The 11958-nt window shown below is 52.5% G+C and overlaps 2 protein-coding genes across 2 annotated transcripts in view; both read left to right on the forward strand.

Annotated features, from left to right (window-relative positions):
• atp8b2 (ATPase phospholipid transporting 8B2) overlaps positions 1-5907 on the forward strand; it is a 19028-nt gene extending 13121 nt beyond the window's left edge. Inside the window, 9 exon segments of the mRNA XM_047050144.1 lie at positions 183-214; positions 216-407; positions 1409-1492; positions 1951-2101; positions 2104-2195; positions 2350-2488; positions 2564-2694; positions 3133-3681; positions 4727-5907. Coding sequence (XP_046906100.1) covers positions 183-214; positions 216-407; positions 1409-1492; positions 1951-2101; positions 2104-2195; positions 2350-2488; positions 2564-2694; positions 3133-3681; positions 4727-4825 — 1469 coding nt within the window. The 3' untranslated portion in view covers positions 4826-5907.
• Positions 5908-6591: 684 nt separating this feature from the next.
• il6r (interleukin 6 receptor) lies at positions 6592-11941 on the forward strand. The gene is made up of 10 exons (XM_047050146.1): positions 6592-7181; positions 7756-8577; positions 8782-8905; positions 9214-9392; positions 9621-9781; positions 9943-10087; positions 10441-10481; positions 10666-10726; positions 11019-11124; positions 11273-11941. Exons 1-10 carry the CDS (start codon positions 7106-7108, stop codon positions 11547-11549), a joined length of 1992 nt encoding a protein of 663 aa, XP_046906102.1. The 5' UTR covers positions 6592-7105; the 3' UTR covers positions 11550-11941.
• The last annotated feature ends 17 nt before the right edge of the window (positions 11942-11958 follow it).

Raw genomic sequence — 11958 nt, forward strand, 5'->3', positions numbered from 1 at the left:
TGTTAGTACGTCAGTGCGTGTCTCAGTATGTCAGTGTGTGTATCAGTGCATGTTAGTACATTAGTGTGTGTGTGTGCGTACACGTGAGAAATGTTTCCTCACCTCAGTAGAGGGAACCTGCTCCTCCATGATGGTCAGTTGTCCTGCCCTCTGACCCCTGACCCCTGCCCTCCCCGCTGCAGCGGCTCACATCGGGGTGGGGATCTCTGGGCAGGGAGGGCATCCAGGCGGTGCTGGCCAGTGACTACTCCTTCTCCCAGTTCCGCTTCCTGCAGCGCCTCCTGCTGGTGCACGGGCGATGGTCCTACCTGCGCATGTGTCGCTTCCTCTGCTACTTCTTCTACAAGAACTTTGCCTTCACCATGGTGCACTTCTGGTTCGGCTTCTTCTGTGGTTTCTCTGCTCAGGTAGGGTGGAGCGCTCGGGGCAGTAGTGTTGGGTGGAGTTCTGACTGAGGTGAAAGTGTGACTGTGTTAAGGTGGAGTGACTGTGTTAAGGTGGAGTGACTGTGTAAAGGTGAAGGTGTGACTTTGTTAAGGTGGAGTGACTGTGTTAAGGTGGAGGTGTGACTGTGTTAAGGTGGAGTGACTGTGTTAAGGTGGAGGAGTGACTGTGTTAAGGTGGAGGAGTGACTGTGTTAAGGTGGAGGTGTGATTGTGTTAAGGTGGAGTGACTGTGTTAAGGTGGAGGAGTGACTGTGTTAAGGTGGAGGTGTGATTGTGTTATGGTGGAGTGACTGTGTTAAGGTGGAGAAGTGACTGTGTTAAGGTGAGGAGGGACTGTGTTAAGGTGGAGTGACTGTGGTAAGGTGGAGGTGTGACTATGTTAAGGAGGAGGAGTGACTGTGTTAAGGTGGAGTGACTGTGTTAAGTTGGAGGTGTGACTGTGTTAAGGTGGAGTGACTGTGGTAAGGTGGAGTGACTGTGTAAAGGTGAAGGTGTGACTTTGTTAAGGTGGAGTGACTGTGTTAAGGTGGAGGTGTGACTGTGTTAAGGTGGAGTGACTGTGTTAAGGTGGAGGAGTGACTGTGTTAAGGTGGAGGAGTGACTGTGTTAAGGTGGAGGTGTGATTGTGTTAAGGTGGAGTGACTGTGTTAAGGTGGAGAAGTGACTGTGTTAAGGTGGAGGAGTGACTGTGTTAAGGTGGAGGAGTGACTGTGTTAAGGTGGAGTGACTGTGGTAACGTGGAGGTGTGACTATGTTAAGGTGGAGTGACTGTGTTAAGGTGGAGGTGTGACTGTGTTAAGGTGGAGTGACTGTGTTAAGGTGGAGGAGTGACTGTGTTAAGGTGAGGAGTGACTGTGTTAAGGTGGAGGTGTGATTGTGTCTAAGGTGGAGTGACTGTGTTACGGTGGAGAAGTGCTGTGTTAAGGTGGAGGTGTGACTGTGTGTCTGGATGTCTCTTTCAGACGGTGTATGACCAGTACTTCATCACTCTGTACAACATCCTGTACACCTCTCTCCCAGTGCTGGCCATGGGGATATTTGATCAGGTCGTCACACACACAACCCCCCCCCCCCCCTCACACACACACATTTATATCTACAACCCCCCCCCCCCTCACACACACACATTTATATCTACAACCCCCCCCCCCCTCACACACACACATTTATATCTACAACCCCCCCCCCCCTCACACACACACATTTATATCTACAACCCCCTCCCCCCCTCACACACACACATTTATATCTACAACCCCCCCCCCCCCTCACACACACACATTTATATCTACAACCCCCCCCCCCCTCACACACACACATTTATATCTACAACCCCCTCCCCCCCTCACACACACACATTTATATCTACAACCCCCCCCCCCCCTCACACACACACATTTATATCTACAACCCCCCCCCCCTCACACACACACATTTATATCTACAACCCCCCCCCCCTCACACACACACACACACACTGTGCTGATGTCTGTGCGGTGTGCAGGATGTTCCAGAGCATCGCAGTGTGGAGTTCCCCAAGCTGTATGAGCCAGGCCAGCTGAACCTGCTGTTCAACAAGAGGGAGTTCTTCATCTGCATCTCTCAGGGTATCTTCACCTCGCTGGCTCTGTTCTTCGTCCCCTACGCGGTCCTCTCCTGGCCACACAGAGCTCCGGGGAGCCCTCGCTGACTACCAGACCTTCCGCCGTCACCACGGCTACGGCCCTGGTCATCGTGGTCAGTGTGCAGGTGAGAGGGACCTGGGCTGAACTGTGTGTGTGTGTGTTTACATTGTGTGTGTGTGTTTTTACATGTGCTGTAACAGCATGTGGTTCTGAAAGTAGGTGGGTAGCGTACAGGTTTGATTTGATATCTTGATGCTTCACTGTGTGTGTGTGTGTAGATTTCTCTGGATACAGGTTACTGGACTGCTATAAACCACTTCTTCGTGTGGGGGTCTCTGGGTGTCTACCTCACCATCATGTTTTACCATGCACAGCCAGCTCTCTTCACCATGTTCCCCAATCAGCTCCACTTCGTAGGTAAGGGGCTCTTTCACACACACACCTGCTGTTCTGCATTTCTATAGTAACATAACGTGTGTGTGTGTGTACTAGGCAGTGCCCAGAGCACATTGGTTCAGCCGGTGGTATGGTTGACCATCGCCTTGGCAACAGTGATCTGTATAGTTCCAGTCCTGGCGTTCCGCTTCCTCAAACTGGACCTGAAACCTCAGCTCTCAGACACAGTGAGTGGGCTCTCTCTGGTTAAAGTTTAACTGGACCTATTTGTGGTGTGTGTGTGTGTGTGTGTATGCTATGCTGCCTTGTGTGTAGGTACTGTTTGAGAATCCAACAAATCAAATATTTGTCAGTGTCATTAGTGAAGAACTGATCCTCTCTCCCCCTTTTGTCACCCCCTTCCTCGTCCTCCTCTCCCTCTTCTCCCTCCTACCCCTTCCTCTCCTCTCTACTTCTCCTCCTCCCCCCCCTTCTCTCCTCCCCTTCCTCCCCCTTCTCTCCCTCCTCTCCTCCCCTCCTCTCCTCTCCTCCTCCCCTCCTCCCCCCCTCCCCCCCTTCTCCTCCTCCTCCCCCTCCTCCCCTCCTCCCCCCCTCCTCTCCTCCTTCCCTCCTCTCCTCCCCCTCCTCCCCTCCTCCTCCTCCCCTCCTCTCCTCCTCCTCTCCAGGTGCGCTACACCCAGCTAGTCCGTCAGAAGAAGCGTAAGCCGGCATGTCGGGGTGTGGGCGGAGTCCGGAGTGGGCTGGGCAGCGTCAGCGAGGGCCGTCTGGGAGCGAGGGGCGGGTCTAGGAGGTCTGGCTACGCCTTCGCTCACCAGGAGGGCTTCGGGGAGCTCATCACCTCAGGGAGGAACATGAGGCTGTCGTCTCTGGGGCTGGCCAGCTTCGCCTCGCGACACAGCAGCAGCTGGATCGATACGCTGCGGAAGAAGAAGCACACCGCCCCCTAGCCAGGCAGCCCCGCCCCCAGCCAGGCCAGCCACGCCTCCGCCCCGCCTCTCTCCAACTCCTCCTCGCTCGTGGGGGGGTCCCATGACACGCCCCCAGAGGAAGGAGCACACACGCTTCCTGTGGGCCACACTGCTGCTAGCCCCCAGCCTCATACTCCTCTGGCCCCAGCCTCAGCCCCAGCCCCAGCCCCAGACCAGGCCAGCTTTGCCCCCATCTCAGTGAGGGCTCCTGGGGGAGACTCTACTGGGGGCTGGTCTCTTGTTCAGGTGAGATGGTCTTCTGTACCACTTCAAAGAACTCCCTTTAGGGTTCCCCTTCTCTTCCTTGTACAGCTGCAGTATCCCCACCTCCCTCCACCTCCCTCCACCTCCCTCCACCTCCCTCCACCTCTCTCCCCTTCCTCCACCTCCCTCCACCTCTCTCCCCCTCCCTCCACCTCTCTCCCCCTCTCTCCACTTCCCTCCACCTCTCTCCCCCTCCCTCCACCTCTCTCCCCCTCTCTCCACCTCCCTCCACCTCCCTCCACCTCTCTCCCCTTCCTTCCACCTCTCTCCCCCTCTCTCCACCTCCCTCCACCTCCCTCCACCCCTCCCCTCTCCCCCTCTCTCCACCTCCCTCCACCTCCCTCCACCTCTCTCCACCTCTCTCCCCCTCTCTCCACCTCTCTCCACCTCTGTCCCCCTCTCTCCACCTCTCTCCACCTCTCTCCACCTCCCTCCACCTCTCTCCACCTCCCTCCACCTCCCTCCCTCTCCACCTCCCTCCCTCCACCTCCCTCCACCTCTCTCCCTCTCTCTCCCTCTCTCTCCACCTCTCTCCACCTCCCTCCACCTCCCTCCCTCTCCACCTCCCTCACCTCTCTCCCCCTCCTCCCCCTCCCTCCACCTCCCTCCACCTCCCTCCCCCTCTCTCCACCTCTCTCCACCTCCCTCCACCTCCCTCCCTCTCCACCTCCCTCCCTCCACCTCTCTCCCCCTCCTCCCCCTTCCTCCACCACCCTCCACCTCTCCCCACCTCTCTCCAGCTCTCTCCCCCTCTCTCCACCTCTCTCCACCTCCCTCCACCTCCCTCCCTCTCCACCTCCCTCCCTCCACCTCTCTCCCCCTCCTCCCCCTCCCTCCACCTCTCCCCACCTCTCTCCAGCTCCCTCCACCTCCCTCCACCTCTCTCCCCTCCTCCCCCTCCCTCCACCTCTCTCCACCTCTTTCCACCTCCCTCCACCTCCCTCCCTCTCCACCTCCCTCCCTTCCCCTCCCTCCCCCTCTCTCCCCTCCCTCACCCTTTAACTCTGGCCTGTCCTCTGGTCAACAGGAGGCTCTTCTGGGCTGGAGGGGCGTCGCCGCTCGCATCAGTGGAGCCAGCGGCCCCGGCCCGCCCCCCGTTACCAAGGAAACCAGCCATGCCGTGTGACACAGGCAGAGACAGAAGAGATGAAAGGAGGGAATACTGGGAGAATAAACATTCTAGAGAATTTTAGCTTGGAAATGTTTTCGGAATGGTCACCAAGTATTGCCAATAACTGAAGTGTAAGCACACCCAGGCGGAAGTCAGACACACTGTTTGCTGCTACAGCCTGAGACACACTGTGACACATCGTGGCCTGGGGGTTATACAACCAGACAACAGACAACCACTTCTGTGTCTCAACCGAAACCACAAAAAAACAAAAGAACAAGATGCTTTTGCCTTGCAAATCAACCATCAGCTGATTCACTGAGCAACTCTAGCCAACATGCATTATTACCTGTTTTAACTGACATGTTTGTCAACATGCTGGAGGAGAGGGCCTTGCATGGCAGGAGAGCTGTGACCCCTTCAGACCCGTTCAGTGGTTTCTCTGTCCAACTCTTATGAAAAACACCTCAAATACTATTATTGGGTAAAACTTCGCTCCAAATCAGATACTATGTAAAACATATTTGATTGTATAAAGTTGAGCACAGAGGAAACATCATATGCTTAAAAACCTTTCCTTCAGTAGCAAGGGTGAGAGCCAATAGGTGACAAGGAAGACAGAGAATCGACCAATGAAAGTATCAGCCTTGACAATATAAGAGCTGTAGTTGTCTTAAAATTATATCTTTAAAGTCTCTGCGTTCACTGAAGTTCTCAGTGAGAACGTTGTTTTAACTTAGCAGAACACAGAACGCCTTCTCTCCTCGTGTCCTGGCCCTTCCTCATCCTGTTCTTCTTCTTCTGCACCATATTGGTGGATGATTCGCTTCTACACTGAATTCTTGTAAGAAAAACCTTGACTCCTTGCTTGGTCTGTACTTCCCACCATGAGTGTTTCACAGGTCGTTGATGCGTTTGATTCGTATCACCCAGCCTCCCACAGACTCACTGGATCTTCCAGCTCTGGGGGTCCTTCTAACCCAGTGGCCCTGGGTGAGGGAACCAGAGTGTGGCGACACTCGACCCGCTGTCCTTCCATGCTGGGCCTGCAGAGAAGAAAAGGAAGAGGTCCCCTGGCCTCAAGCTGCATCAGAACACTGACCTCAGGGGGGGGGGGGGGGGGGGGGGGGGGGGGGGGCAGGAGGAAAGCCTTAACACTGTCAGATCAGTGCTGATGTTAGGCATGGTGGGTCCAGGGAGCTGTGTCTGCAGTGCAGGAGTGTGCTGTCTCACCTGGCCTCCACCTGGCCTCCAGACAGGCCTCCAGACGGGCCTCCACCTGGCCTCCACCTGGCCTCCACACAGCTGCTCTGAGATCAGCGTCTGTGAGGCAGCATCTGTGTTGCAGTGATTTATCAAAACTGATTAACAAAAAAAATTGCAAAACGTTTGTGCTGTGGATCTTTGTCCTTGTGACAGGGTGGAGATGGAGGAGGTGAGTACAGGTGGAGGGAACACTGTTGGACGGTGGTCAATAAATACTTATCATAACCTCCCTCTCACTGGGAGGAGACCTACTCTGGCTGTGGGTTTTATTCAGTTCTAGAAACAGAAATAAGAGCATTTCTGACGAGACACGAGCATGAAACAGAACATCCCCCACACAGGCCCTGGCTTTGTGTTGTGTTTATGTGCTTGTGTACGCATGACATATCGACATACATAGATAAATATGTCTCAAGTCTTTCTCCGTCTGAAGAGGAAACGCAAAGTGTTGACATTTTTCAGTGAACCCTATAGTGTAAGCTAAGTTTATAAAAAATAAACAAAAAAGAACTGTTAGAAAGTTAATATAGAAGACTAACAGGGAAAGGCTAGTTTTTATATAATGTATATCTGAGTTATGAGTTAGCCTACCTTGTTCTAAAATCAAGAATGCACTAACATTCAAGGGCCCAGAAGGTTTAAACTTGCCCGCAGAAATCTGGAGGCTGGATGAAGTCCAAACAGACGTTTTTTTAACGAATGCCAAATAATCTACTGCGCATTCTGGCTCATGCCTCAGAGAGAAAAAACTACTGGTGCGCTCTGCGGAGTTTGGGCAAGAGGAAGACACGTTTCGCAATAACGGACTTTAAATATTACAGGGACAGGGAAATGTCCGTCTCTTGTGTTCCTTTGGCTACTGTTTGTACAACTTAGTTCAACTAATTTTCGCTACTGAGATCTCATTCTACTCGGCTTCTGGAAATTACTATTATAACTGTTTATTTTCTTAATTTAGATTTGTTTCGATGGTTCGCGCTAATGGGAAATTTAGTTTGAGAGAGAGACAGTTTACGGACAAGTGAGAACATGTGGGTGGTCAGGCTGTGTCTGAGCGCGCTGTTCTACCCTGTCTTCAGCTATCACGAGCCCTGTCCCCCAACAGGTAAGAGATGTAGTTATATCAGGTGATGCAAATCTAAACATGTATTTACTATTGGCACATTGCCACATTTTATTTTCTTTATTGAACTATTTATAATTACATTGTATTATTGTGTCGGGTTCCACTCAATTTAGTTCAAGTAAAAAGTATTATTTAACATAGTAACAACATGGTTTGTTTTCTCAGTAGCCTGTAATTTCTTCAAAAACAGTGAACTGATACATTAATACAGAGAACGAATTAACTTATATTGAGCCAGAGTTGCCAAAGTCTCAGATTGTTTTGTTTAAAACTCATGGAAGGTCAAAAGGGAGTCTAAGCTATAGGGAGTTAGAGATGGAGAGAGTAGAAAGGGTCAAAGAGAGGGAATCCCACATGTGTTGAAAGAGGAAGAAAGAAATGATTTAGTACATAGTTCAGCAAGTCATCCTCCTCCTGATCTCTGCCACCCAGTCACCCGGGACCAAAACACACGACAGAACCCCCCGAGGACGCACACGTTTACCACCCTCTCTTCCTCCCTCTCTCAACTGCTCCCCGCTTGACTGCTCTTGTGTTTTCTGTCTTTCTCCAGAGCGCCCTCCTGGTGTGCTGGTCGTACCCCCGGGCGGGGAGCTGGTTCTGGACTGTGGTGGCTGGGCGAAGGTGGACGGGGTGGAGGTAACCCTCCTCAGAGCACAGAGGGCTGCCTCTGTCCACTCCACTGCAGACAGAACCGCTCGTAGACACACCTCTGTCATCGAAACAGCCTCCAACTCTGCAACGAGGGCAGAGAGTGTTGCCCCTACCGAGGGAGCTGAAAAACACCCGTCTTTTAAAGGGGCTTCCAGCCCAGGCTTAAGTGCCACAGCCGACAGAAATGTCTCTGTTCAGGTCGGAGTGAGGAGACTGAACCCAGAGAAGCATGCGGCTGCTGCTGAACGCTCCACCATCTCCTCTGTGGCAGCAGTCCAAGCTGACAGGGAACTGAAAACAGCACGGACAACAGAGGAGGGGTATACAGGTCTAGAAATAAACAGCCATGCTGTCAGCCATTTTGGATACACACATTCTACCAGCGACAACATCCCTCCATCTGGGGCAGCACCGTGGCCAACCAGGGCAGGCGTAGTGGGAGGGGTTAACTCCGAGGGAGGGGATGTGGATGGGGATGACTATGAGGAGGGGGGGGATGAGGGTGGGAGGGTGGCGAGGGGGCTGCTGGGACGGCCTCAATGGAAACTTAACGGCAAGCTGCTGAGAGAGAGAGAGGAGCGGAGGGAGAGGGGAGGGATGGTGTCACTCAGGAAGAAAGGGACATCTCTGAGCCTGACCTCTGTGAGTGTTCGAGACGCAGGGAGCTACAGCTGCCATTGCAGGAACGACACCGTGTCTTCCTTCAGGGTGGTAGTGGCAGGTGAGGAGAAGGAGGACTCACCACGTCGGTCTGTTTAATGTACACACTGTATCTGTCAGGACTCATGTTAGGGACAGTATGTGACTCTGCCCCTGGCCCCCTGTTACTATACAACTAAGACTGTTTTCTTATCGCATGACCTCCTTCTCATTTCCTGCAAACACATCCCGGTCCCCTCTTCTTTCTCTCCTTCTCTTTTCTCAGTTCCTCCTGAGAAGCCTACCCTGTCATGCTACAAGAGATCACCCGGCAGCAAGATCCGTTGTGATTGGAGGGCCCAGCAGCCAGTGATGGCCCAGCCTCAGTGCCATCTCTTTCTCAGTAAGAGGTGAGGGCCCCCCTCATGGCCCTCCAGTGCCATCTCTTTCTCAGTAAGAGGTGAGGGCCCCCCTCATGGCCCTCCAGTGCCTCAGGACAGAGTGTTGACGCTGGGCAGGACAGCACCAGTCCTTGAGGCTTGTTATGGTCAACATTGTGACGAGTTGTTTATGTAACCCTAACCATGACCTTGTCTCTTAATTTCTATCTCTCTCTCTCCCCCCCCTTTCTCTCTCTCCCCCCCCTCTCTCCTCCCTCTCCCTCTCCCTCTCTCTCCCTCTGTCTCTCCCTCTGTCTCTCCCTCTCTCTCTCTCTCAGTTTGTCAAGCTCGTTCTCCCGTGTCAGCTGCTCCTACTCTGCTGTGCAGAGGCGCTGCTGGTGTGCCGTGGGCCATGAGGAGGATGAGCTGAGAGTTCTGCACCGCGTCTTCCTGTGTGTCAGCAACGCTGCAGGCAGCTCCTCCAGCCCCCAGATCCACTTCATCCCCCTGGACATACGTAAGCGCTAGAGGCTGTCTCTGTGTGTGTGTGTGTGTCTCTGTGTGTGTGTCTCTGTGTGTGTGTCTCTGTGTGTGTGTCTCTGTGTGTGTGTCTCTGTGTGTGTGTGTGCATCTGTGTGTGTGTGTGTGTGTGTGAGTCTCTGTGTCTGTAAATGCGTTAAGTGCCACAGGCATGATGTTATGGTACAGTATGTGAGTTGCTGTAGTTGCCCCCCCTGTGTGTCAGTGAGGCCAGACCCCCCGTCACACCTGCAGGTGCTGCCTGTGGAGGGTCAGAGGACCAGCCTGAGGGTCACCTGGACATACCCTCTCACCTGGAAGGAGAGAGACCGCTACTACATGCTCCAGTACCGCCTCACCTACCGCCCTCTAGCTCTGGCAAAAGCGGTGTGTGTGTTGGGGGGGGGGGGGTGTATTTACCTGGGTGTTATTTGTGGTCCAATAGTCCAGTTTTCGTGTGTTCACCAGTCTGACAATCACTGTGTCCAGGCTTAGTCTGGGGTGATAAACCAACTGGTTGACCCTGTTTTGTGTGTGTGTGTGTCCAGACTGAAGTGTTGACAGAAGCCCACTCGTACATGATAACAGATGCGATGCCTGGGGTGGAGTATGTCATCCAGCTGGCCACTAAAGAAGAGTTTGATGGCATCTGGAGTGACTGGAGCTCTCCTGTGCATGGAATCACCTGGACAGGTACGCTCACACACACACACACACACACACAGACACACACACACACACAGACACACACACACACACAGACACACACACACACACACCCCCTGCCTCTCCTGAGCGCAGGAGCCCAGGGAGGTCACCAACCCTTCCTGCACACACACAAAGGTAACCATGACGAGGGATCAGTGTTCCTTCCTGTGTGTGTGTGTGTGTGTGTGTCTGTGTGTGTGTGTGTGTGTGTGAGAGGGAGTGCACTCGAGAGGTTGAATCAAATATCCAAACAGACACAGGTACATTAACACACACCACAATGACTGTAACACACATCTACTGTTTACAAATCTGAAATCCAGATTGTGTTCCCACAGCCCCAGTACCCACTGCTGTGAGTGGTGTTGCTACAACTAAGGTAAGAGACACACACGCTCACTCACACACACACACACACATACTGTGTTTGCACACCTTCAGTCTGACTCTCTCTCTCTCTCTGTCTCTCTGTCTCTCTGTCTCTCTGTCTCTCTGTCTCTCTGTCTCTCTGTCTCTCTCTCTCTCTCTCTGTCTCTCTCTCTCTCTCTGTCTCTCTCATACAGTGTGATTATTTCGTCCTGTGCGGTGAAGGTTCGGGCATAACAGACGATGAGCTCCCCAGAGGTAGGGCATGGCTGTGGGGTCGTAGTGGTTCCAGCTTCCCAGAAGCCTGTGGTGTTATGGACACGTGGGGTTCGTCAGATCATGTCTGAAATTCCCTGGATCTGTCTTCTGGGGCTCTCACAGGAAATCAAAGTTGTTATAATACCAAGGTTTCATTATGAAACTTAAAACAGGAAGTACACAGGGACACACACATAGACATGCTCGCACACATAAATGTGAATTTTTTTGATGTGTTCAGCTCTGGTGAAGCTCTCTCTTTGTCTTCCCTTACTCTCTGTCCTGCTCTCAGACCCTGAACCCCCCCGTGTGCCACACAAGGTGTGGCCTCACCTCCTGTGGGTGGTTGGGTGTTGTGTTGTACTCTCTCTCACTCTCCTCATCGCCTACCTGTTGAGGTAAACCTTGCATTGCCTACCCTACTTATACAGCTGTGTACATCCAGACATGATGACAGATATCCCTGCTGCTGTTCACACCTCAGGACAAACTAAAAACATGGTAGTTCCTTCCCCAGTCTCACTGCCTCGTGTCTCCCTCTCTCAGACACAAGGAGAGGTTCGTCTCCAAGTTTGTGGGCCTTAGCAACAACAAGCCCCGCCTCCCTGACTCCGCCCCCTCCACATCAGCTCCAGCAGCCCAGGAAGTGCACGCTCTGCTGAACTCTGACCCCTCGCCTCACAAAGAGCCCCTCCCACAGGAAGTGGAAGTAAAGGAAGGATCGGAGAGAGAGGAGGAAGAGGAGGAAGTGGTGGAGAGTGGGAGAGAGGCCTTTGACTTCAACAACACCAGCTACTTCCTGGTCCAGATGGACCAATCCTGAGCCTTCCTGGTCCAGACGGACCAATCCTCTCTGCTGTCAACAATCACAAGCTACGTGATCGCTCCAACCAGTGGTCCATTCAAGGGTCTGTATTTCCCCTTAGAGGGTAAAGTCAGGAAATGAATGGGGAAAAAATGCTTCTCATTGTTCTTTGCACAATTAATAGGAAAGAAAGACTGAGAGAAGATGTTTCCAAGAGAATCGTCTCATAGTTTTTATTTTGAGTGGAGTTGAAGGATATGTTTCAACCTGATGTGTTCACTATATTGAACCTTTCTTTCTCTCTGCACACAAAGAAAATATCCACATTTTGGGCATTATGAACTCTGAGCTGTTAATATTGGCTTGTGTTTTGTAAATAACTATACTGCAATAAAAGACAAATAGTTTTTTATGAGCGTCAGGAGTT

This window comes from Hypomesus transpacificus, unplaced genomic scaffold (genome assembly GCF_021917145.1).
Source record: "Hypomesus transpacificus isolate Combined female unplaced genomic scaffold, fHypTra1 scaffold_101, whole genome shotgun sequence".
Lineage (NCBI taxonomy): Eukaryota > Metazoa > Chordata > Actinopteri > Osmeriformes > Osmeridae > Hypomesus > Hypomesus transpacificus.